The sequence below is a fragment of the Nycticebus coucang genome, chromosome 10 (genome assembly GCF_027406575.1).
Source record: "Nycticebus coucang isolate mNycCou1 chromosome 10, mNycCou1.pri, whole genome shotgun sequence".
Classification (NCBI taxonomy): Eukaryota; Metazoa; Chordata; class Mammalia; order Primates; family Lorisidae; genus Nycticebus; species Nycticebus coucang.
In genome coordinates, this window is record NC_069789.1 from 35,711,992 (window position 1) to 35,739,130 (window position 27,139).

Genomic DNA, 27,139 nt, shown 5'->3' on the forward strand with positions numbered 1-27,139 from the left:
GCCCCGGCCAAAAAAAAGAAAGAAATATTGCTACATCTGAACTTATTTATGTAGTTAGGCATTGGATATGATTAGTAGAGAAAGTATATTTTTACTTTGAAATTAAAACTCATTTTATAATGAATAGAATTACATAGTTTTCTAAAGATTTCCTTGGATGTGGTTCTAAAGATACACCTGGAGAAAATATGGAATGTATACAAAATTCTGGTACATTTGTTTGTTTGAGACAGTCTCACAATGTGGCCCTCGGTAGAGTGCTGTGGTGCACAGCTCACAGCAACCTCCAACTCCTGGGCTTAAACGATTCTCTTGCTCAGCCTCCCAAGTAGCTGGGACTACAGGCGCCTGCCACAATACCCAGCTTTTTGTTGTTGTTATTGTTGCTGCTGTTGTCATTGTTGTTTGGCAGGCTCGGGCCAGGTTCGAACCTGTCAGCCTCAGTGCATGTGGCTGGCGCCATAACCACTGTGCTACGGGTGCCAAGCCAGGTACATTTGTATTTATTTAAAAAAAAAAAAAAATAGCCAATTTCCCCTATAATTCCGGGTGAATTATAGAAATGGACTTTTAAGGTTTGTATTACTAAGTGTTCTGTACAATAAAAGGAAGTTCAAGTGTGAAAACTTAGCATTTGGCAGTTGAGTGATGGTGAGTCAGCTGATGATAGCAACTCCACTAATAGGGCAGTGCGAAGTAGTGCTTTCACACTACTGTTCGCTGGTTGGGAAGTCGGGGTTTGCAACTTCCTCTGATTAATAGGCAAGAGAAGGAAGAAGTTTTTGTTCTTGTTTTCTGTAAAAACATAGTAGAAATGCTTTGATGCTATGCTTTGATGGCAGATTTAGCTACATTTAGAGTTTCATCCCAAATCCCACACCAGGCATAGATATTTTCCCAGTCTTAACACATCTCAGAGTACATAGTTGTATTTTTATTTATTAATTTATTTATTTGAGACAGAGTCCCACTATGTGGCCCTCAGTAAAGTGCCATGGCGTCATAGCCCACAGCAAACTCAAACTCCTGAGCTTAAGTAATTCTCTTGACTCAGCCTTCGGAGTAGCTGGGACTACAGGTGCCCGCCACAATGCCTGGCTACTTTTTTTGTTGCAGTTTCATTGTTGTTTGGCAGACCCAGGCCGGGTTCAAACCCATCAGCCCCGGTGTATGTGTCAGGCACCCTAGCTGCTGAGCTGCAAGCGCTGAACCTACATAGTTGTCTTTTAAAACACAATCTAATTTTGGGGCCTTGGTGTGTGTCACACTTTATGGGGGCAAGACATGATTGCAAGAGGGACTTTACCTAACAATTGCAATCAGTGTAACCTGGCTTATTGTACCCCCAATGAATCCCCAACAATAAAAAAAAACACAATCTAATTCTCTTCCACTTAAGCAAAAGAAAACTGATTATTCAGTTATATCATTTAATGACTTCCACTTGAATTTTTTCCAGAAAAATGTAAAATCTGAAACTATAAAACTCTTATAAGAAAACAAAAAGTTGGGTAGTGCCTGTGGCTCAAAGGAGTAGGGCACCAGCCCCATATACTGAAGGTAGTGGGTTGAAACCCAGCCCCAGCCAAAAACTGAAAAAAAAAAAAAAAAAAAAGCATAATACGTGAGAGTGCCTATTTCCTTGATTCTTTTTTTTTGAGACAAGAGTCTCACTATGTTGCCCTTGATGGAGTGCTGTTGCATCACAGCTCATAGCAACCTCCAACTCTAGGCATAAGTCATTTTGCCTCAGCCTCCCAAATACCTGGAACTACAGGCACCCACCACAAGGCCCAGCTATTTTTTTTTTTTTTTTTTTTTTTGTAGAGACAGAGTCTCACTTTATGGCCCTCAGTAGAGTGCCATGGCCTCACACAGCTCACAGCAACCTCCAACTCCTGGGCTTAAGCGATTCTCTTGCCTCAGCCTCCCGAGTAGCTGGGACTACAGGCGCCCGCCACAACGCCCGGCTATTTTTGGTTGCAGTTTGGCCGGGGCCGGGTTTGAACCCGCCACCCTCGGTATATGGGGCCGGCGCCTTACCGACTGAGCCACAGGCGCCGCCCGGCCCAGCTATTTTTTGTTGTGGTTGTCATTGTTTAGCTGGCCTCGGCCAGGTTCAAACCCGAAAGCCTTAATGTATGTGGCTGGCGCCGTAACCACTGTACTATTGGCGCCAAGCCTCTTGAATCTTTATTATAAACGATGTCATCAAAAGTTTTAATCTTTGCCAATCTGTTGGTTGAAAAATGGTATTTTGGGCGGCGCCTATGGCTCAGTCGGTAAGGCGCCGGCCCCATATACCGAGGGTGGCGGGTTCAAACCCGGCCCCGGCCAATCTGCAACCAAAAAATAGCCGGGCGTTGTGGCGGGCGCCTGTAGTCCCAGCTACTCGGGAGGCTGAGGCAAGAGAATCGCTTAAGCCCAGGAGTTGGAGGTTGCTGTGAGCTGTGTGAGGCCACGGCACTCTACCGAGGGCCATAAAGTGAGACTCTGTCTCTACAAAAAAAAAAAAAGAAAAATGGTATTTTAATCTCAGTAGAGTTTTATATTTTCACTTGTTTGGTTATTTCAGTCCTTTGTATTTCTTTTTTCGGAATTAAATATGACAGTTTACAAAATCTTACTAAATCCTGCAAGATTTTGGTAACTATATTGATAATTTCAGGGAAATTGAATCAAGTACCTATTGATTTAAAAGTATATTTTATTCAGGGCAGCACCTGTGGCTCAAAGGAATAGGGCACCGGCCCCATATGCAAGAGGTGGCGGGTTCAAATCCAGCCCTGGCCAAAAACTGCAAAACAAAAGAAAAAAATATATATTTTTTTTATTCAGTAGTTTTAATATATATATATATTTTTTTTTTTGCCCTCAGTAGAGTGAGCTCACAGCAACCTCCAGCTCTTGGGTTTTAGGCGATTCTCTTGCACCAGCCTCCCGAGTAGCTGGGAGCTATTTTTTGTTGCAGTTTGGCCGAGGCCAGGTTTGAACCTGCCACCCTTGGTATATGGGGCTGGTGCCCTACTTACTCAGCCACAGGCGCCGTCACTTTTTTTTTTTTTTTTTTTTTTTGAGACAAAGAGTCTCACTATGTTGCCCTTGGTAGAGTGCTGTGGCTTCACAGCTCACAGCAACATCAAACTCTTGAGCTTACACAATTTTCTTGCCTCAGCCTCCCAAGTAGCTGGGACTGTAGGTACCCACCACAACACCCAGTTAGATATTTTGTTGTTGTTGTTGCAGTTGTCATTGTTGGGTAGGCCCTGCCCAGGTTCAAACCTGCCAGCCCAGGTGTACATGGCCGGCACCCTCACCACTAAGCTACGGGCGCCAAGCCTGGTTTTGGTATCTTGCAATGGAAGATACTGGCCCCAGCCTAGCAGAAAAGGGCAATATGTATAGCACACTTTTATATTTTAAAAATAATATTCCATAACAATTTTGAAATGCTGGGCAAACTTAATTTAAAAAACTACATAAAGTTATCTGCAATTATTTCACAGTTAATCGGGCATTTTGAAAGTTTGATTGCATTGAAAAAATAAAGTTGAAATTTGGTGAAATTTTAATGTTAATTTTTACTGGGGAAAAAAATTTTTTTTTTTTTTTTTTTTGAGACAGAGCCTCAAGCTGTCGCCCTGCGTAGGGTGCTATGACATCACAGCTCACAGCAACCTCCAACTCCTGGGCTCAAGTGATTCTCTTGCCTCAGCCTCCCAAGCAGCTGGGACTACAGGTGCCCACCACCACACCTGGCTATTTTTTTTAGAGGTGGAGTTTCGCTGCTCTGGTATATGTGGCTGGTGCCTTAGCTGCTTGAGCCATAGGAACCCAGCCTGAAAATTTTTTAACAAGATATACTCAATTTTAATTTATATTTTAGTGTGGGTTTAGAAATTTACTATGAGTATCCTGAGCCAGGAACTCAAATCAGGTTGCAGGCCAGTTTGATAATGGCTATTCTTTTTTATTTATTTATTTTTTATTTTAAGAGACGAGAGTCTTACTTTGTCGCCCTCAGTAGAGTGCCTTGGCGTCACAGCAACCTCCAGCTCTTGGTCTTAGGTGATTCTCTTTCCTCAGCCCTCTGAGTAGCTGGGACTACAGGCGCCCGCCACAATGCCCAGCTGTTTTTTTATTGCAGTTTGGCTGGGGCTGGGTTTGAACCCGCCACCCTCGCTATATGGGGCCAGCGCCCTACTCAATGAGCCACAGGCACCGCCCTAATAATGGCTATTCTTAATTATCATGGGAGTGTAGGACTTCATATTAATTGTTACATCAGTGGGACTGCGCTGTCTGTGGAAATTAATAAATTAATCATTTTCTTCAGACTTAAAGGAGACTGATGAAAAAGATTTAGTCATAGGATATTGATGTACAATTTCAGTATTAAATATATTTTTTTTTGTAGAGACAGAGTCTCACTTTATTGCCCTCAATAGAGTGCCATGGCATCACACAGCTCACAGCAACCTTCAACTCCTGGGCTTAGGTGATTCTCTTGCCTCGGCCTCCTGAGTAGCTAGGACCCACCACAAAGCCTGGCTATTTTTCTGTTGCAGTTTTGCCGGGCCGGCTTTGAACCTGCCACCCTCGCTATATGGGGCCAGCAACCTACCCACTGAGCCACAGGCACCACTCCTATTAATTTTTTTAATAAATAAATAAAATTGTATATGTATTAGCCATTGTATCCAATGGTGAGTGAAGGGATAAACAATGTTACATACCATGCAGTGGACTACTCATACTTGAATTTTGAAGACATACTAAGTAAAAGCCAAATGCACCCTTAGTCATCTCATCTATAAAAGCAGCTAATAGTATTTTACCAAACAGCATTGTAATGTGTGAGATTACATACAGTAAAATTTACAATTTTTTAAAGAGTAGTTTAAAAGTTAGCATTACAGAGGATGTAGTCAGCAAAGTCCAGAATATTAGAACACAACAGATAAAACTTGATCACTTTGTTGAATGACCAAGTTTCTTCAACAAATTGAATTGCAAGGAAAAGGGGGTAGGGGATAATGGAACCTAATAGGGCAAGAAATGTAAGAGATGTTAACCGAATAAAATCCACATGCATTGTTTGGATCTCAGTGTGAACAAACCAACTGAAAAAACATTTGAGCACTTACTGGATATTTAATTATAAGGAATTGCTAGTTTATGTATGGCATTTAAAGACATGTCAATGTGTGTGTTTTAAGAATTCTATCCTTACAGAGATACACTAAAATATTATAGGTGTAATATTTCTGGGATTTGCTCAAAACGGTATGGGGAAATTTATATAGATTACCTTGCCTCATGAGTCTCTTTCTGATACATAATAGTGGCAGCCAAATGTGTTTACTTTTACATGAGATGTTCAGCTCTCACCCAGTTTGCATCCACTCTGTGAAATGGAGTCTAGAAAATGGGAATTAACTGATATTTTGACTAGATGCTTATGTTTAATGGCATACTGATGAAACCAAGATTACTCCATAGTGGATGTAGCAACCAAACATACAGCAGAGGAAGCCACAGTAACAATTCTAAGCTCACTCTCAGCCTGCTGATTCTGACAACACACCTACTATTTACTCTTCCCTGCCCAGCTTCGGAGGGGAACAATTGAAAAGAAAAGCAGGGCGGTGCCTGTGGCTCAGTGAATAGGGCGCCAGCCCCATTTACAGAGGGTGGTGGGTTCGAACCCACGCCCCACCAAACTGCAACAACAACAAAAATAGCCAGGCGTTGTGGCAGGCACCTGTAGTCCTAACTAACTTGGGAGGCTGAGGCAAGAGAATCGCCTAAGCCTAAGAGCTGGAGGTTGCTGCAACGCGACTGCACTCTACCGAGGGCGAGAGGGCGACAAAATGAAACTCTGTCTCTAAAAAAAAAAAAAAAGAAAGAAAAGAAAAGCAGCCTTTATCTAGGAACTTAATCTAAAAAGCAACTTGAGCTGAGTACCAAGTTAGCTCAATGAATAATCATTGTAACATGTCCAGATTAATTATTACTCTGTTACTGTAGTTCTGAATTATAAACCTAAGGCTTTGAAGACAGTAAACTGTATTTAAGTAAAGAAAAAAAATGGTTACTAACTTTTAAAATATTCATGAAAAGTATGGCTTAAAGCCAAAAGCCTTCACTGTCAAACCCTCAGAAGGCGAAATCAAAAGTTTGCTATACTACATAGCAAAATAGTATATTTGATTTTAAGTACATAAAATCAAGTGGCAGAGATCTAGATGATAAGCTAAGAATTTCAAACGTACCTTTTCTATCCTGCTGTCTGCTTCAATATATTAGAACAGGTTTAATTAGTTTTGGGGGACAACTACTTACACCCATATTTGGTACTTTCCACCACAACTACTTCTGATAAAATATTACTATGAGCAAAGCTGATTTCATTTTTTTCTTTCTTTTTTTTTTTTGTAGAGACAGGGTCTCACTCTGTGGCCCTCGGTAGAGTGCCGTGGCCTCACACAGCTCACAGCAACCTCCAACTCCTGGGCCTAAGTGATTCTCTTGCCTCAGCCTCCCAAGTAGCTGTGATCACAGGCGCCCGCCACAACGCCCGGCTATTTTTTGGTTGCAGTTAGGCCGGGGCCGGGTATGGGGCCGGCGCCTTACCGACTGAGCCACAGGCGCCGCCCTCTTTTTTTTTTTTTTTTTTTTAAGACAGTCTCACATTGTCACCCTGGGTAGAGTGGGTGGGGAAGGGGGGTCATAGCTCCCAGGAATGTCAAAATCTTGGGCTCAAGTGATCCTCTTGCCTCAGTTAGACTTCTTACTGGAAAAGCAGTGGAACAACACAATCAGATTTACATGTTTGTTCAACAGTCATTTACAGTGTGCAAGGCACTGTGTTAGGTGCCAGGGGAAAAGAAAAGATACAAATAGGAATGTGAGTGTACTCTGCCTTCCAGGAGCATACAATCTAAAAGGAGCAATAAATCACACAAAAATAACTAATATTTTTGGTAGAAACAAAAATGTTAAAATGAAAGGGAATGGTTAAATATGGCATAACCATTCAACAGAATATTATTCTGTCATTAAAATGAAATTATGCATCCTTTTGCAACCTTCTGTTCCATCATTAGCTATGCAAGAAAAACATGTCTGCTGAAGTTACATGATCTTTGTACAACAGCAACCTAGAGAACAAATAAACACAAATTCATCAGAGGTCTTAAAAAAAAAACTATAATATCAGAAAGTGGTAAGTGCCACGGGAGATAAAGTACCTAGAAGGCTTTTTTAGCTCTCCACTTTAAAGCAAGATCAGATTAGGGGAGGCAGATTTGGACTGTTAATTCCATTGTCATCTGCGTGGCAGTCTTGAAAAGGCAGCTGAGGGGGCCTGCTAGGCTTTGATGAACTGAGGTGCATCTTAGATCTTGCTTCCTCAGCTCTCAGCTGAGGTTCCAGTGATTATCAAGGGCACCTACTACCACTGAAATGACGGGAGGAAAATAACAGATAAAAATATGCACACGTTCAGGTTCTTCAATCAAAAAACATGCACACAGCTGAGCACAGTAGTGCATGATTGTAAATCCCAGCTACTTGGGAGGCTTAGGCTAGATGCAGGGGTCCTCAAACTGCGGCCCACGGCCACATGAGTCAGTGTGATTGTATTTGTTCCCGTTTTGTTTTTTTAATTCAAAATAAGATATGTCCAGTGTGCATAGGAATTTATTCATAGTTTTTTTTTTTAAACTATAGTCTGGCCCTCCAACAGTATGAGGGACAGTGAATTGGCCCCCTGTTTAAAAAGTTTGAGGACGCCTGGAGAGGATCTTTTGAGTCTAGGAGTTTGGAATGTACCCTGGGCAACATAGGAAGACTCCATCTCTATGTGCAGGGTGTCCCCAAAGTAGCAGTACATACACGAAAGTGGGAAATCATAGCTAAGTGAGGGTACAAAGAATTAGGTTGCATTGATTGCATTTGTTAGGTAAAGTCCCTCTTATAATTGTGTCCTGCCCCAAAAAGGTGTGCCATAGATCAATAACCCCTATCCCTCACACACCCCTCTCCCTGCTCCCTCATCCCCCCTGCCTTTTTACAAAATAATTACAAAATATTCTCTATGTGTTGGCCACCTCTTTGTAAAATTTTTTTATGGTTTTTTTTGGTTTGTTTTTTTCTTTTTCCTCTTTGAGACAGTCTCATCATGTTGCCCTGGGTAGAGTGGTGTGACATCACAGCTCACAGCAACCTCAAACTTTTGGGCTTAAACGATTCTCTTGCCTCAGCCTCCCAAGTAGCCGGGACTATAGGCGCCCGCCACAACACCCAGCCATTCTTTGGTTGCAGTTGTCATTGTTGTTTGGCAGGCCCGGGCTAGATTCGAACCCACCAGCTCCGGTGTTATGTGGCTGGCGCCCTAGCCACTGAGCTACAGGGGCCGAGCCTCTTTGTAAAATTTTGTAATGAATATTCTGTAAATGTACATTTAGCTACAAAAATTTCTCATTTTTCCTATGTATGGCTACTTTTGGGACACCCTTATACATAAAACAAAATGCACACAGAACCCCATGATAGTCTGCACTGATCCAGCGCTGAGTACTGCCTTTATAGAGGGACAGGGAAGAGCAGTGGTAAGGGAGAAAAGAACACTTGCCTAAACATCATGATTCCAGCTGCTCATGAATCCTTGGGCAATTTCTAGGCCTCAGTTCTCTATCTTCAGGATGAGGAAGTTAGACCAAAAGTTCTCTAAGGTTTTCTGCAACTATCCAATCAGTGAAAAGCACGGGAAATTACCATTAGCATCTTTACCACAGCTTTCTTAAAGTCAGTGCTTTTGTCCCCTTTATTATTGTAGAAGAGCCCCTAAAAAAAAAAAACAAAAAACTACAATGCCCCCTCCTCTTTCCTTTGATACAACCCATACAAAAAAGGAAGACTTTTTGTTTTTAACCACAGTTAATGTTTTAGAAGTAAAGAATTCCTATCCTATCCAAGGCACTTGATTTGCTCAACCTCAGCAACTTATGCTTAATGTGTAAACTGACAGCCCAAAGACTCTCTCAACTTCATAGGTTTCTAGTTTTGGGGTTTTTTTTTGTGTGTGTGTTTTTCTTTTTTTTGAAACAAGAGTCTTACTTTGTCGCCCTCGGTAGAGTGCTGTCACATCATAGCTCACAGCAACCTCAAACTCTTGGGCTCAAGCGATTCTCTTGCCTCAGCCTCCTAAGTAGCTGGGAGATGGCAGGATCTCACTCCGGCTCAGGCTGATCTCGAACTCTTCAGCTCAGGCAATCCATCCACCTCGGCTTCCCAGAGTGCTAGGATTACAAGCGTGAGCCACCCCACTTGGCCATAGGTTTCTATTTTGGCTGTTAAGAATATTTGAGGGGGGCAGCGCCTGTGGCTCAGTGAGTAGGGCGCTGGCACCATATGCCAAGGGTGGTGGGTTCAAACCCAGCCCCGGCCAAACTGTAACAACAAAAAAATAGCCGGGTGATGTGGCGGGCGCCTGTAGTCCCAGCTGCTCTGGAGGCTGAGCCAAGAGAATCACAAAAGCCCAAGAGCTGGAGGTTGCTGTGAGCCATGTGACGCCACGGCACTCTACCGAGGGCAGTAAAGTGAGACTCTGTCTCTACAAAAAAAAAAAAAAAAATATTTGAGGGGCAGCACCTGTGGCTCAAAGAGTAGGGCACCGGCCCCATATGCCAGAGGTGGCGGGTTCAAACCCAGCCCCGGCCATAAACTGCAAAAAAAAAAAAAGAATATTTGAGGCTTGCACCTGTGGCTCAAGCGGCTAAGGTGCCAGTCACATACAACTGAGCTGGTGGGTTCGAATCCAGCCCGGGCCCACCAAACAGCAATGATGGCTGCACAAAAAAAAAAAAAAAATAGCCAGGCATTGTGGTGAGTGCCTGTAGTCCCAGCTACTTGGGAGGCAGAGGCAGGAGAATTGCTTGAGCCCAGGAGTTGGAGGTTGCTGTGACCTGTGATGCCACAGCACTCTACCCAGTGTGACAGCTTGAGGCTCTGTCTCAAAAAAAACATATGTTTGAGTACGCTTGGCGCCCGTAGCACAGTGGTTATGGCACCAGCCACATACACCAAGGGTGGCGGGTTCGAACTCAGCCCAGGCCTGCCAAATAACAATGACAGCTGCAACAAAAATTAGCTGGGCGTTGTGGTTGGGCACCTGTAGTCCCAGCTCCTTGGGAGGCTGAGGCAAGAGAATCACTTAAGCCCAAGAGTTTGAGGTTGCTGTGAGCTGTGGTGTTACAGCACTCTACCAAGGGTGACACAGTGAGACTCTGTCTCAAAAAAAAAAAAAAAAAAAAAAAAAAATATATATGTATATATATATATAGACTCTGTCTCAAATAAATATCTGTTTTGGGGCGGCACCTGTGGCTCAGTGGATAGGGTACCGGCGCCATACACGGAGGGTGGCAGTTCGAACCCAGCCCCCACCGAACTGCAACAAAACAATAGCTGGGTGTTGTGGTGGGCACCTGTAGTCCCAGCTACTCGGGAGGCTGAGGCAAGAGAATCGCTTAAGCCCAGAAGTTGGAGGTTGCTGTGAGCTGTGACATGACAGCACTCTACCAAGGGCGATAAAGTGAGACTCAGTTTCTAAAAAAACAAGAAGAATATTTGAGGCCAGCTCAGTGGCTCACACCTGTAATCCTAGCACTATGGGAAGCCAAGGCAGGAGGTTTGAGCCCAAGAGTTTGAGGTTGCATGCAGTCAACTATGATGTTATGACACCACTGCACTCTAGCTGGGGTGACAAACAAGACCCTCTGCCCCACACCCCCCCAAAAAAAAACTTGAATGAGAAAATAAAACATTTTGGTCAAAAGACCTCTACACCTTTAAGTTTCTTTCTTTCTTTTTTTTTTTTTTTGAGACAAAGTCTCACTTTGTCTCCCTTGGTAGAGTGCTATAACGTCACAGCTCACAGCAACCTCAAACTCCTGGGCTTAAGTGATTCTCTTGCCTCAGCCTCCCAAGTTAAAAAAAAAAAAAGAAGCCTCCCAAGTGGCTGGGACTACAGGTGCCCACCACAACACCTGGCAATTTTTTTTAGAGGTGGAGTCTCACTCTGGCTCAGGTTGGTCTCAAACCTGTGAGCTCAAGCAATCTACCCGCTGTGGCCTCCCAAGTGCTGGGATTACAGGCATGAGCCACTGTTCTGGCACCTTTAAGTTTCTTAAGAAGCTTCTCTATAAGATGCCATGCTGTTCTCTAGCTTCTTCTCTCTCTTCCTCCATACTATCTCTTCTCTCATTCCCTCTCCTTCTAAAATACAAAATAATGAGGTACTTTTATATCTTTAAAATAAAAAGCGCTTATGTCTCTCAGTTCTAAGGATATACGTTCTTCAACAGCTTCATTGCAAAAGAAGCAGAACATTAAGAGGCATAAGGCTGGATGCAGTGGCTTGTGCCTATCTATAATCCTAGCACTCTGGGATGCCAACGCAGGAGGATCACTTGAGGCCAGAAGTTTGAGACCAGCCTGAGCAAGAGTGAGACCCCACCTGTAGCAAAAATAGAAAAAAAATTAGCCAGGCATAGTGCAGCACCTTTAGTCCCAGCTACTCAGGAGGCTGAGGCCGAAGGATCACTTCAGCCCAAAAGCCTGAAATTGCTATGAACTACAATGCACCACTGCACTCTACCCAGGGCTACAGAGTGAGATTCTGTCTCAAAATAAAAAGGCACTGGAAATTAAGGGTAAAGGCGAAGTAAAGGGACTGTTTTAAACAGAAGGTACCTCAGGAAAAAGGTAAGAAAAAGAGATGCAAGCAAAGTAATTTCTATGTTACAGCCTCCTGGCCCCTTGCCTGGCTGAAATACAAATTACCACAAGGAGAAATTTCTGTGATCCCAAAGAGACCAACAGAATCACGTTTACTTTGCCTACCATTTCACTGTCCTGTGTATAGTGCCAGGACATTATTTACATCCTTGAAATGTGGTCCATCTGTAGAGGGAGTTTAGCTTAATGGATGTCTTGCTTCTAACAACCCTAGACTTAGTTCAAGGCTGAAAGGACAACATTTAATCTTTTAGGGACCACACACCTTGTGTAGCCACCCAATTCTGTCTGACCATCAGGAATAATCCCTTTGGACTCTGCCATAAAACACGGTCATGTTTTGCCTAGATGCCAGTGCTTAAGATAGCAACATTAAAGCACTAACTAGGACTAAGAATAAACTGCCAGGTTCACTTTACCCTGTCAGAGTTCCCAAACAGAACCAAAGACATGAACTGCTCTCATCAACTTTAACCGTTTAAAAGTATAGCTCCAAGAACCTTTTGGTTAACATTGCTAATTGCAGGGGCCAGGTGCCATGGCTCATGCCTATAATCCTAGCACTCTGGGAGGCCGAGGAGGGTGGACTGTTTGCACGCATGAGTTCAAGACCAGCCTGAGCAAAAGTGAAACCCCATCTCTATTAAAAATAGAAAAACTGAGGCAAGAGGATCATTTGAGCCTGAGTTGGAGGTTGCTGTGAGCTATGACGCCACAGCACTCTACCCAGAGCAACAGCTTAAAACTCTGTCTCAAAAAAAAAAAAAATTGCTATGTCCATGAAATGGCCTGTATTGGATCTCCCAATTCACACAGTGGTCAGTACACAAGGATAGAAGGATTAATCTGGCACCAAACCAGAGCTCTATTTGGCTCCATATAATTGACAATAAATGACTATTCCTGCTTCTAATCTGATCAGCATCTTCTACCAAATCACCTCTCCAAACTCATTAAAATATATATCAGAGAGATCAAATACAACTAGAATAATTACAAAAGCAAGACTGAGAGAGCCAGTGGGATTTTATGGGTTTGGGGTGATTGTGAAGACAGTAGGTTTTAAATAAAACTCTTCATAAAATCTTGGTTTTTTATTTTTCCTTTTTATAAGCAGGAATTACATACCTGGGCAAATGGCTTATAGAGTTTCACAAATTCTGCAGTTATGTGTGGTGTGTGTATACACATATAGATCTGGAAATGTCATTTCTGTTGACGTTTTTATGAAAAGACTTTTAGCTGACAGTCTCATAAATCTTTAAACCATATTAAAAGAAGTTGCCACAATACAGGCAATTAACGTTCTTCCTTCTTTTGTCCAGATTTAGAGTGTTGTTTCACACTCTGACTTTTCAGTAGACTTGAAGAGCAGCTTTGCTCATCTCTTAAATTTTCCCTTTACGGTGTGTCCTTTATTTCTGTGGCATGCAAGGCTGGGATGGCAGTCCTGTTCCTACATGTAATAACCATATTCAACATACAGATAATGACAAACACCTTCCAGGGTTGGAGTTCAGACTAAAGTTGAGAACCAGAAATCTACAGAAACTCAATTCATATTTTTTAAATACTTTATATGGTAAAAATACAGCAAAAATAGTTTTTTGTTCAAAGAGGAAAATATATACTGCTATGGTCACGGTTCTAAGGATGATTTAAGTAGTCTCTGGCTCCTCGACTGTGCTGTAGGTTGACTTCAACCACGGCTTCTCCAGCTTCAGTCATTTATCAAAGCTAAAATCATACTGTGGAAAGAAGAAATTAATGTTATCAATGTTTCTTTAGGAATGTTCCTACAGAGCCTGGTCTATCCAGACTTGCATCCCTAAGATTCATCAAGGAATACTCATTTGAGTAAAAGATAATCATTTATACTAAAGGAAAGAATATCTATATCAAAGCCTCTCAATATCTTAATTTTTTTTATTCCTAAAAGAATAAACTGGGCGGCACCTGTGGCTCAATGGAGTAGGGCACTGGCCCCATATGCCAGAGGTGGCGGGTTCAAACCCAGCCCTGGCCAAAAACTGCAAAAAATAAATAAATAAATAAATAAAAATAAAACTGGGTTAGAGCCTCAGAACAAAATGCTTAAAAAAGAATAAACTGGGGTTAGGGGTAGGGAACCTATAATAAAACCAATGTTGGGCTACAGTTTTAAAAAAAGTAATTTATTGTCCAGAAAAAAACCCTGAATTATCTAGCCAAATCTTTGTATATACTGACACTATGCCTGGCATCTCTTCTCCCCATCCTACAACCCAATAAATTACTACTCAGCCTTCATGATTGGGCTCTAAAGCACCTCCTTTGGGAAGCTGGACTCCCAAACCAGGGCAGCTGCATGACATCCTTCCACAGCTTGTCATCTTCCTGCTTGCATGCTATGGTTCACACACTGGACTTTACCACTGGGTTGTGAGCTCCTCTGAGATGAGAGCAGTATCAAGGCATCACCACTTGACGTTCTACTGTGCCCAGACTGTAATTACCAAGCTCCAAGTTTTTACTGCAGGGATTTTTTTGTCATTTGCAGGTACCTTACACAATGTCTGCCACATGGTAGTCACCCAATAACTACTATTCTACTAAAACTGCCATAGTTAATAACAAAACAATTCTTTCCTTTTAAATACTGGGATCTGCCTTGCTCTGCTGACATCAAATACCTAAAGTACACAAAAATATGTTAATAAAGGTATAGATGATTAGTCGTCAAAAAAAAAATTTTTTTTTTTTTTTTTGAGACAGAGCCTCAAGCTGTTGCCCTGGGTGGAGTGCTGTGGCATCACAGCTCACAGCAACCTCTAACTCCTGGGCTCAAGCGATTCTCCTGCCTCTGCCTCCCAAGTAGCTGGGACTACAGGCACCTGCCACAATGCCCAGCTATTTTTTGGTTGCAGCTGTCATTGTTGTTTGGCGGGGCCAGGCTGGATTCGAACTCGCCAGCTCAGGTGCATGTGGCTAGCACCTTAGCCACTTGAGCCACAGGCACCGAGCCTAGTTGTCCAAATTTAACCATACTAAATTTATTCAATGTACAATGCAAATGAATGTTGATAACTAATATTTTTGAAAGATTTTTGAGAGTTTACATTACATTGAGTTCCTCACATTGCTCACAAGCTCACAACTCATGAGCTCAGGCGATCTGCCTGCCTTGGCCTCCCAGATTGCTGGGATTACAGGCGTGAGCCACCACGCCCAGCCAGAAGATGGATTTTATAATGCAAAATAAAAAGAAATCAACACAGGATTGTATGGTTTGCAGCAGAAGAAATGTGAAAGGTGGAAGAAGAGAAGTCGTCTTTTACAGCGAGACATGCAAGAGGGAATCCTATACTTACATCCTAAAATATTATACACAAAAATGAACAAAACATTTCTATTAACTTAGTAAACTAAAATAGATAATAAAATCATCAGATAGAGCCAGATCTGTGGCTCAGTGGGTAGGGTGCCGGCCCCATATACCAATGATGGCAGGTTCAAACCCAGCCCCAGCCAAACTGCAACAAAAAAATAACCGGGCATTGCAGCAGGTGCCTGTAGTCCCAGCTACTCAGGAGGTGAGGCAAGACAATCACCTAAGGCCAGGAGTTGGAGATTGGAGGTTGCTGTAAACTGTGACGCCACAGAACTCTACCAAGGGTGATAAAATGAGACTCTCTTAAAAAAAAAAAAAAAAAAAAACATAGAATAATTACAAGTAATCCACCAACCTCTTTCCTGCCCGCAATTTTTTTTTATTTTTATTTTTGCCTGTCCTAAGAATTTCCTGACCAAAATTAATAAAAGCTAAGGAATGTGGAAGTGGCAGAAAAATTGGATTAGAAAGGGTTAGCATCCCATTTTTATTTTATTATTATTTTATTTATTTATTTTTTTTTTAGAGACAGAGTCTCACTTTGTAGCCCTCAGTAGAGTGCCGTAGTGTCACAGCTCACATCAACCTCCAGCTCTTGTGCTTAGGTGATGTTCTTGCCTCAGCCGCCCGAGTAGCTGGGACTACGGGCACCCGCCACAATGCCCCGCTATTTTTTGGTAGCAGTTTGGACGGGGCTGGGTTCAAACCTGCCACCCTCAATATAGGGCCAGTACCCTACTCACTGAGCCACAGGCATCACCCTAGCATCCCATTTTTAGATAAAAAATTGAGGCAAAGAGATTAAGAAACTTGCCCCAGGTTACAGTTAAATGGAAGAACCCAGATTCCATTAGGCTAGTACTTAACTAAAAAACAAAGGTATAGATTCCATTATTCTCTAAAGATAAGGAGCGTTTTTTCACAACTTTAATTCTATTTAATAAGCCCTTGAACCTCATGTGCAAGATACCATGCAAGGTGTGGCTGGTGCTAGAAACAAGGAGCAGCATACAATCCCTGCAACCAAAGCTAATGATTTGGTAATGAAACCACTTTTAAGGATAGCAACCAAAAGCCAAGGACAAAGTGCCACAGGACATCTCAGATTATTTCATCCTGACCTGCTAACCATGAGCAACACTACCAAATTATGGGCTGCAAATGACAACCTAAGAAGGAAGGGGAAAGGAAGAGAAGAGATAAAAGGAAAAGAGGCAGCTAGTGAAGGATGCAGCTGCCCAGGCAACCCAGTTACATAGGCTGCCTATCTTTTATTTAGTTATAAAGAACCATACCTTAACCCTGCCCCCAAATTGCTTCTTGATTCCTTAAGTCCATCTTTCCACTACTTTAAGTCCAACAACTAAGTTCACAAACTCTTGTACATTTTTAAATCCTAAGACCTTTCATTTACTAAGCAAGATACTGCTCCCCAATTCTATAATTACTCCCAATGGTGTGACTACACAGGCTGTACCTACAGCACTATCCCAAGAAAGCTCATGTTACCAAGACCCAGGGACCAGCTGCTCTAGTCACTTTCTAACAGTGTAAAACCTATAAGGGTAGGGAGGATGAAAAAGGGGTACCTTTAGCTAAATCAGTTCCAGCTATTTTTTTGTCTCTTCAGAAACAGACAAATATAAGGGAACATAGATGATGGTAAAGATACCTTCATACAGTTTGACCTAAAAAAAGTAATAAAAATGAGAACAGCTGTACCATTATATTCTTAGTGTTAAATTTGTATTGCTCCTTATTCTTCACCTTTGATACTTGGATTAAAAATTAAGCATACTAGCCAGCACAATGGCTCAGGCCTGTAATCCTAGCACTCTGGTAGGCCAAGGCAAGAGGATCCCTTGAGCTCAGGAGTTTGAGACCAACATAAGCAAGAGTGAGACTTTGTCTCTACTAAAAATAGAAAAAAATAGCCCAGCATTGTGGCATACACCTGTAGTCCCAGCTACTTGGGAGGCTGAGGCAGGAGGATCACTTAAACCCAAGAGTTTTGTTGCCATGAGCTAGGGTGACATTATGGCACTCTAGCCTGGGCAACAGAGGACATAAGCACTGAGGTGGGATAACAGAACCAGAAACTGACACTAGCATGCTTTTTCTGTCCTAGTTTTTAAAATACAGAAAAGTAGGCCAGGCATGGTAGCACTCTGGGAGGCCCAGGCAGGTAGACTGCCTGAGCTCAGGAATTCGAAACCAGCCTGATCCAGTCTGAGATCCTATCTCTGAAAACAGTCAGGCATTGTGGCGAACACCTATCGTCTAAGCTACTCAAGAGGCTGAGGTAAGAGAATCGCTTGAGCCCAAGAGTTTGAGGTTGCTGTGAGCTATGATGTCACAGCACTCTACTGAGAGTGACAAAGTGAGACTCTGTCTCAAAAAAAAAAAAAAATACAGAAAAAATAAAATACAGAAAAGCAAATAAGATGAATGGTGAAAAGGAAATTATCTCTCATTTTAATCTAATCAATGATAGGTGGACTTACCACACTGAAAGGATTTAGTAAGCCTACTTTATCAGACAGGCTAAAATGTCTCTGATTTCTACTAAACTATTTCAGATAAAATAGGAATTTTTTTAAAAACTGGTATCTCAGGTGGCACCTGTGGCTCAAAGGAGTAGGGCGCCGGCCCCATATGCCGGTGGTGGCGGGTTCAAACCCAGCCCTGGCCAAAAAAAACAACTGTAAAAACTGGTATCTCTAATACAGTTTCTAATTTGGAATCTTCTGATACAATTTTACTTCAATAACAAGTTTTTTCTAAATAGCTGGGCGTTGTGGCAGGCGCCTGTAGTCCCAGCTACTTGGGAGGCTGAGGCAAGAGAATCGCTTAAGCCCAGGAGTTGGAGGTTGCTGTGAGCTGTGTGATGCCATGGCACTCTACCAAGGGCCATAAAGTGAGACTCTGTCTCTACAAAAAGAAGAAAAAAAAAAAAAAAAGTTTTTTCCAAGAGTCCTTATGCCTCTGTGAACAATTAAACTTTGGGGCAGCACCTGTGGCTCAGTGAGTAGGGCACTGGCCTCATATATGGAGGGTGGCGGGTTCAAACCCAGGCCCAGCCAAACTGCAACAAAACATAGCTGGGCATTGTGGTGGGCGCCTGTAGTCCCAGCTACGCAGGAGGCTGAGGCAAGAGAATCACCTAAGCCCAAGAGCTAGAGGTTGCTGTGAGCTGTGTGATGCTACAGCATTCTACTGAGAGCAACAAAGTAAAACTGTCTCTCAAAAAAAAACAAAAGAAAGGAAAATTAAACTTTGTGGTAGCACCTGTACCTCAATGGGTAGGGTGCCAGCCACATACACCAAGGCTGGAGGGTTCAAGCCTAGCCCAGGCCAGCTAAAATCAACAATGACAACTGCAACAACAGAACAACAACAAAAAAAATACCCGGGTGTTGTGGTGGGCACCTGTAGTCCCAGCTATTTGGGAAGCTGAGCCAAGAGAATCACTTAAGCCCAAGAGTTTCAGGTTGCTGGGAGCTGTGATGCCACAGCACTCTACCATGGGTGACACAGTGAGACTCTGTCTAAAAAAAATAAAAAGAAAAATTAAAATTTTGCAAAAGGAAAAAATAGGAATGATCTAATTAAAGCTTTGATATAAAGGTTAAGCCTGACTTGTATCTTGTGAATTAATCAAATCATATACACAAATGAATTTTTTTCTCTCCTTTTCTCTCTTCTATAGGTCTGCAATGAATAAAGAAAAAAGTGACATGTTCACCTCTAAAATGTAAGGGAATAAATTTACATTTAAAACAGGATGACATGGGGTTGCACCTGTGGCACAGTGGGTAGGGCACCATCCCCAAATAGGGTTTGAACCTGGCCCCAGCCAAACTACAACAAAAATAGCGAGGCATTGTAGTCTCTGCTACTCAGGAGGCTAAGGCAAGAGAATTGCCTTAGTCCAGGAGTTGAAGGTTGCTGTGAGCTGTGATGCCACAGTACTCTACCAAGGGTGATAGAGTGAGACTCTATCTCTAGAAAAAAAAAAATAATAACAGGATGACAAAGGAGTTCCAGTTTTTGACAGCCAATCCTTTATTCTTCCATTCTTACTTCTAATGTGTTATAACTGGAAGAATGATGCAATTTTACCAAAAGAGACCATTTAGCAGGCTAGAGAATTAACATCACACCTAAATTCCTCACTGCCAAAAAAGATCAACACGATTTGGATATAAGTTGTTGAAAGCTGCTGCCCCCCAAAACCCATTAGTAGGACTGCCTCTGAGGATACCTATTAAGGTTTATACCAGTTCGGGAAACCTCAGAGCTGAATGTTAGGAGATGAAAAGATTGTAACGAAGACAGTTTTAAGCATGTTCATAATCTCAACAGCTAACACATAACTAAATCTATCGTAGGTCAGACAGAATACTGATGCAATGACTTACATGACAAAACTACACAGCCACAAGAAATATGCACAATCCCCCAGAATTCTGCAAAGTCAATGCAAAAATCCTTGAGAATAGGTGGTATCTCACCCACCAAAAACCTGGCATCTAGGAAAATGCTAAACTCACCTATAAAGGTACATGAAGAAACAGAGCAAGTGGAAACCGAGCTTGATCATGGCTTCTTTCATGTGCGACTTCAGCTGCCCTCGATTATGTATTTCTGTTGGATCAAACACTCCCATGTTACCACTTGGCACCATAATGTATCTGATAAATTAAAGGATACACACATTAGAAGGAAAATCAAATAATAGGCATAAGTATTCAAAAACAAGCAATCACTAATAATCAACCTTTATAAGTGAACCAATAATAGCAGCTTTAGGGACCGTGTGTGGTAGCTCACACTCTGGGAAGCCGGGTGGGTGGATCCCTTGAGCTCAGAAGTTGAAGACCAGCCTGAGCAAGAACCACACCCCAAATCTACTAAAAATATAGCCAGGTGTAATGGCTTGTAATCCTAGCTACTCAAGAGGCTAAGGCAAGAGGATTGTTGGAGCCCAAGAATTTGAGGTTGTTGTGACCTATGATGTTACAGCTAAAGACTATCTCTAAAAAAAAAAAAAAGGCAGCTTTAAAGTCAAACCAAATATGGACACAGAAATATGATGATGTCATAGGCTACCACTTAAGTTTCCCATCGGAAGTTACAATAGTTTTAATTTTCCACTCCCTGAAACATAATACAGTAACATTCTAAAAAGGGGTATTTTGTGCACTTAGAACTTTTACCTGTCTTCTGTGGAAAACTACCAAACCAGTCATACCTACAGCTCTTTCCAAATTAAAGGAGGCTCCAAAACCAAACCAATTTAATCAATTTCTTAGAAACTTTTTTCTTTTTTTTTGTTAAAAACACAATCTTGGGGTGGCGCCTGTGGTTCAATGGAGTAGGGTGCCAGCCCCATATGCCAGAGGTGGCGGGTTCAAACCCAGCTCTGGACAAAAAAAAAACAAAAAAACACAATCTCGCTCTTGCCCTGAGTAGAGTGCTATGACATCATGACTCACAGCAATCTTAAGCTCTTGGGCACAACAGATCCTTTTGCCTCAGTCTCTTGAGTAGCTGGGACTACAGGCGCCCACCACAAGGCCTGGCAAGTTTTTCTATTTTTTTTTTTTTTGTGGTTTTTGGCCGGGGCTAGGTTTAAACCCGCCACCTCTGGCATATGGGACCGGCGCCCTACTCCTTGAGCCACAGGCGCCGCCCAAGTTTTTCTATTTTTAATAGAGACGGCGTCTCACTCTGGCTGAGGCTGGTCTCCAACTCCTGAACTCAAGCAGTCCACCTGCCTCAGCTTCCCAGAGTGCTAGGACTACACATGTGAGCCACCAGTTTCTTAGAAACTCCCTTATGGAAATTGGGAAAATAAAGAAGTTGAGTTACGGGCGGAGCCGCTGGCTCAGTGAGCAGGGTGCCGGCCCATATACCAATGGTGGTGGGTTCAAACCCAGCCCCGGCCAAACTGCAACAAAAAAAAAATAGCCAGGGGTTGTGGCGGGCGCCTGTAGTCCCAGCTACTCGGGAGGCTGAGGCAAGAGAATCGCCTAAATCCAGGAGTTGGAGGTTGCTGTGAGCTGTGATGTCATAGAACTCTACCAAGGGTGATAAAGTGAGACTCTGTCTAGAAAAAAAAGTTCAACTTGAGTTGAGTTCAACTTCTTTTTTTTTTTTTGGGAGGATCAACAAATTTTTTTTTTTTGTAGAGACAGAGTCTCACTTTATGGCCCTCAGTAGAGTGCCGTGGCCTCACACAGCTCACAGCAACCTCCAACTCCAGGGCTTAAGCGATTCTCTTGCCTCAGCCTCCCGAGTAGCTGGGACTACAGGCGCCCGCCACAACGCCCAGCTATTTTTTGGTTGCAGTTTGGCCGGGGCCGGGTTTGAACCCGTCACCCTCGGCATATGGGGCCGGCGCCCCACCGACTGAGCCACAGGCGCCACCCAAGGATCAACAAATTTAACTGCCTGGCCTTCAACATCCAGACTGTACCATTTGTGCAACATATGTGTCCTAACCCAGCACTGTCCATTAACTCTTCCTACTTCATGTCTAAACTGCAACCTTGGGTTCCGCACTCTTGCTACACAATCAGTTTCTCAATTATCGCTTCTGTGAAATGTAAAAGCCTGAGCTCCATAACTTAGATTCTCTCTCTAATCCCACTAGTCCATTTGTAGCTGAATAGAGGGTATTTTCATTTTAATATCTAGATAACATCCCTAAATAGTCTCAAAGAGCCTTATTCTTCTCTGACTTCTAGGTTATCTAATAAGGGTGTTACCATTTCAGGTGGTCCTTAAAAACTTCTTCTAATTCAACTCTAACTTCTCCCTTCCTCTTTTTCAGACCCAGACCACCAAATGCTCGCCTGTTCTTTCTTCCTGTTTCTTTTTAATTCCCAGTGTCACAACACTGTCCCAGCATATATTATCTCACTCCAGTCTCTAAACTAGTTTTACTACCTCCTGGCTCTCTATGAAATCAGTATTACACAATGCTTCTAAAAATCTTCCCAAGGGGCGGCGCCTGTGGCTCAGTGAGTAGGGCACTGGCCCCATATGCCGAGGGTGGCGGGTTCAAACCCAGCCGCGGCCAAACTGCAACAAAAAAATAGCCAGGCGTTGTGGCAGGCGCCTGTAGTCCCAGCTGCTTGGGAGGCTGAGGCAAGAGAATCGCGTAAGCCCAAGAGTTAGAGATTGTTGTGAGCCGTGTGACGCCACGGCACTCTACCCAAGGGCGGTACAGTGAGACTCTGTCTCTACCAAAAAAAAAAAAAAAAAAATCTTCCCAAGGGCAGCGCCTGTGGCTCAAAGGAGTAGGGCACGGCCCCAAATGCCGGAGGTGGTGGGTTCAAACCCAGCCCCAGCCAAAAACTGCAAAAAAAAAAAAAAAAAACTTCCCAAAATGTAATTTATTTCATGTCAACTTAGTTGTCTGAAAACATATGAAGCAAATAAAGATACATGAATGGCCAATAATTAAAAGATACTCAACACCGGTGGCTTGCAGGTTTGAACCCGGCCAGGCCTGCTAAACAACAATGACAACTGCAACAACAAAAAAAAGCCAGGTGTTGTGGTGGGCACCTGTATTCCCAGCTACTCGAGAGGCTGAGGCAAGAGAAATCACTTGAGCCCAAGAGTTGGAGGTTGCTGTGAGCTGTGACGCCATGGCACTCTACCCAGGGTGACAGCTTGAGACTGTCTCAATTAAAAAAAAAAAAAAAAAAGATATTCAACATAATTAGTCATTAAGGCAACACAAATTGAAACCACAATGAGATACCACTTCATACCCAGTGATATAGCTAAAATAAGAAACAATACCAAGTGTAGAAAAATGGGAACCCTGATACATAGTCGGTGGGAATATAAAATAGCACAGCCACTTTCAAAAACACTGAGGTTTGGCAAGGCACCATGACTCAAGTCTGTAATCCTAGCACTCTGGGAGGCTGAAGCAGGAGGATCCCTTCAGCTCATGAGTTCGAGACCAGCCTGAGCAAGAACAAGATCTTGTCTCTACTAAAAAATACAAAAATTAGCCTAGTAGTTGCCTATAGTCCCACCTACTCAGGAGGGACTATAGGCAGGAGGATCCCTTGAACTCAGGAGTTTGAGGTTGCTATGAGCTAAGCTGACACCGTGACACTCTAGCCTAGGGCAACAGAGTGAGACTCTGTCTCAATAAATAAGTATCAAAAAAGTAAAAATCACTTCTCTGCCTTTTGGCTAAGATCAAGTGTAAAAAAAAAATAAAAACACTGGGTGGTGCCTGTGGCTCAGTGAGTAGGGCACCAGCTCCATATACCGGAGGTGGCAGGTTCAAACTCCAGCCCCAGCCAAAAACTGAAAAAAAAAAAACACTCAGGCAACTAGAAGGTAAAATACAGTTACCATATGACTCAGTTGTAACTCAGTAATTCCACTTCTAGATATCTATCAAGAGAAATAAAACACATGACTACATAAAAACTTGCATATAAATACTAATAGGGGAATTATTCATAACAGCCAAAAGTAGAAACAATCCAAATGCCCATCAACAGTAAATGAATAAGGAAAATGTGGTATATCCATACAAGGGAATATTATTTCAGTGACAAAAAGGAATAAAGTACTGATACATGCTACATGGGTGAACCTTGAAATATTATGGTAAGCCAGTCATAAAAGACTATATATTGATCCCTTTTCTATGTGTGGAATAGGTACATTTTTTTTTTCTTGAGACAGAACCTCACTCAGTCAGCCTGGGTAGAGGTGGCCGTGGCATCATAACTCACAGCAACCTCAAACTCTTGGGCTCAAGTGATCCTCTTGCCTCAGCCTCCCAATTAGGACTATAGGCGCCCACCACAATGCCCAGCTATATTTAGAGATGGGGTCTTCCTCTTGCTCAGGCTAGTCTCAAATTCCTAAACTCAAGCAATCCACCAGCCTCAGCCTCCCAAAGTGCTAGGATTACAGGAGTGAGTCACTGCACTTGGCTAAGGAATAGGTAAATTTATAGAAACAGAAAGCAGATTGGTGGTTGCTCAGGGCTGGGAAAGAGGCAGGAGTTGGAGTAACTACTAATGAATATGGAGATTTTTGGGTGGGTGATTAAAATGTTCTAAAATAGATCATGGTGAAGGTTGTATAAATATACAAATATACTAAAAATATATTGATATATTAATACTGATATATTTTAAAGGGGTGAATTTCATAATACCAGTACTCATATTTATATAAACTCCTTAGACTAGCATTCAACTTTTCCAGCTTTATCTATTACTATTCCCTCTTCTACATGATTTCAGTCTGACTGGTCCTTGAATACACCTTGTGTATTTGTACAAGCTTTCCCATCTACCGCTCCCCTTATCCTTCAAACCCTAGGGAATTCTCTCATTTCTTATCTGGCAACTATCTTCACTGACTTAAGACCCTTATTTAACTAACATATTTTGTTATTTAATGTTTTACCTCTTTGTCCTGTATAAAGCCCGTATTATATTCTATATATACATATATACTTATGTCTGTAGCCCAACAATATAAAGTACAGTGCACTGAAGAGCACTGGCCACTGTGTTGATTTTCTTTTTTTTTTTTGTAGAGACAGAGTCTCACTTTACCGCCCTCAGTAGAGTGCCATGACGTCACAGGACTCACAGCAACCTCCAGTTCTTGGGCTTTCGCAATTCTCCTGCCTCAGCCTCCCGAGCAGCTGGGACCACAGGCGCCCGCCACAACGCCCGACCATTTTTTGGTTGCAGTTCAACCAAAAATTTTTGGTTGCAGTTGAACCCGCCACCCTCGGTACATGGGGACGGCGCCCCACTCACTGAGCCACAGATGCCACCCTGATTTTCTAAACCTTGTTAAGTGAAGATAAACTTGTGACCAGCAGACAGCTAACCTGCCACTGCAGTTGTCAGGGCAATAAATCTACGTCATCTTTGTCTTTATAATTATTGTAACAAGGAATCATTGGACTTGATTGACTTCATAGAGCCTTCTACCACAGTCTGTACTATGTACAAAGAAGCCATGCCAAGCTAGCTCTTCCTTTGCCATATTTTTATTTCTAGTAAAGATGATTAATGCTGTGGTCTGGGATATCATTAAGATCCACAGTCTCAGGCCAGGTGCAGTGGCTCACCCCTGTAATGCTAGCACTCTGGGAGGCCAAGGCGGGTGGACTGCCTGAGCCCACAGGTTCAAAACCAGCCTGAGCCAGAGCAAGACCCCTGCCTCTAAAAAAGGCCAGGCATTGTGGCGGGTGCCTGTAGTCCCAGCTAATCGGGAGGCTGAGGCAAACGGATCCCAAGAAATTAGAGGTTGCTCTGAGCTATACTGCCATGCCATTCAACCAAGGGCAACAAAGTGAGACTGTCTCAAAAAAATAAAAATAAAATAAAATAAAAGATTCATAGTCTCAGGGGCTCCAGTACCCACTCTCACTCTCAAATTTGTGTTTCCCTTGGTGAGACTGTGGGGAGACTAAGCTGTGCTAAATGCCTGCATGGGACTAGCCCTCATCAGAAATCCAAGGGGATGTTACCAGCACAGGGCTCAGGTTAGGGTGCTAGTCTATAGACTAGATCATGTGAGAACAAAAAGAAGGCCAAAGAAGCTGGGCACAGTGGCATTTACCTGTAATCCTAGCTATCTAGGAGGCTTAGGCAGGAGAATACCTTGAACACAGGAGTTCAAGGATATATGTACTATGACTGTACCACTGCACTCCAACCTGGGGCAACAGAGCAAGACACCCATCTCTAAACAAAATTTTTTTTTGTAAACAAATTTTTTTTTTTTTTGTAGAGACAGGAGTCTCACTTTATCACCCTTGGTAGAGTGCTGTGGCATCACACAGCTCACAGCAACCTCCAGCTCTTGGGCTTAAGCGATTCTCTTGCCTCAGCCTCCCAAAGAGCTGGGACTACAGGCGCAACAACGCCGGCTATTTTTTTTGTTGTTACAGTTTTGCTGGGGCTGGGTTCGAACCCGCCACCCTCAGTATGTGGGGCCGGCGCCCAAACCACTGAGCCACAGGCGCCGCCCTACAAACAAAATTTTTAAAGAAAAAAGAAAGGAACTTAAACGGAAAAAAAAAAAATTCCACTTCAGAACACTTACACTCTGGAAAAGAGATATAGCTATTTTAAAACTTCTCTTAAGCTCAGGTTCTAGTCTCATGATCTTTGTAAGATCGTCCCTAAATCCACTCCTTCTCTCACCTCTACTGCCTTCCCTTATCTTTTCACATGCTTCCTAGCCTCCTCCACCTTTATTCTTTCTTATGCTGGCGTTATTTTAACTATACTTTAAAACTTCACACTTAAGGGCGGCGCCTATGGCTCAGTGAGTAGGGCGCCGGTCCCATATGCCGGAGGTGGCGGGTTCAAACCCAGCCCCGGCCAAAAACCACAAAAAAAAAAAAAAAAACTTCATACTTAAAAATCACCCAAATGAAGCTGGTACAGTAGCTCCTGCCTATCATCCCACCATTTGGTAGGCAAAGATAGAGGATCACTTAAGGCCAGGAATTTGATACCAGGATGGACAATACAGCAAGACCCTGTCTCTACAAAAAATAAAATAAAAACATCAGGCGTCAGGTGCAGTGGCTAGGCTGTAATCCTAGCACTCTGGGAGGCCGAGGTGGGTGGATTGCTTGAGTTCAGGAGTTCAAGACCAGCCTGAGCAAGAGTGAGACCCCCTTCTCTAAAAAAGAGAAGAGCATCATAGCAGGCTCCTGTAGTCCCAACTACTCAGGAGGCAAAAGGATCACTTGAGCCCAAAAGTTTGAGGTTGCTGTGAGCTCTGACCTCCCAGCACTCTACCAAGGGTAACAAAGTGAGACTCTGTCTCAAAAACAAACAAACATGGGCAGCGCCTATGGCTCAGTGAGTAGGGCACCTGCCCCATATACCAAGGGGGGCGGGTTCAAACCCAGCCCCAGCCAAACTGCAACAAAAA

At 42.8% G+C, this 27,139-nt stretch overlaps 1 protein-coding gene across 2 annotated transcripts in view; it reads right to left on the bottom strand.

Moving 5' to 3' along the window:
- Window positions 1-12,869: 12,869 nt before the first annotated feature.
- Window positions 12,870-27,139, bottom strand: part of CNIH4 (cornichon family AMPA receptor auxiliary protein 4) — a 30,483-nt gene continuing 16,213 nt past the window's right edge. Inside the window, exons 4-5 of one of the 2 annotated variants that reach the window (XM_053605368.1) lie at window positions 19,729-19,869; window positions 12,870-13,553 (exon numbers count right to left, since the gene is read on the bottom strand). In XM_053605368.1, coding sequence (XP_053461343.1) covers window positions 13,526-13,553; window positions 19,729-19,869 — 169 coding nt within the window. In that variant the 3' untranslated portion in view covers window positions 12,870-13,525. Of the gene's footprint in view, window positions 13,554-13,573; window positions 16,864-19,728; window positions 19,870-27,139 lie in introns of those variants that run through there. The other variant, XM_053605367.1, reaches the window with a different exon arrangement.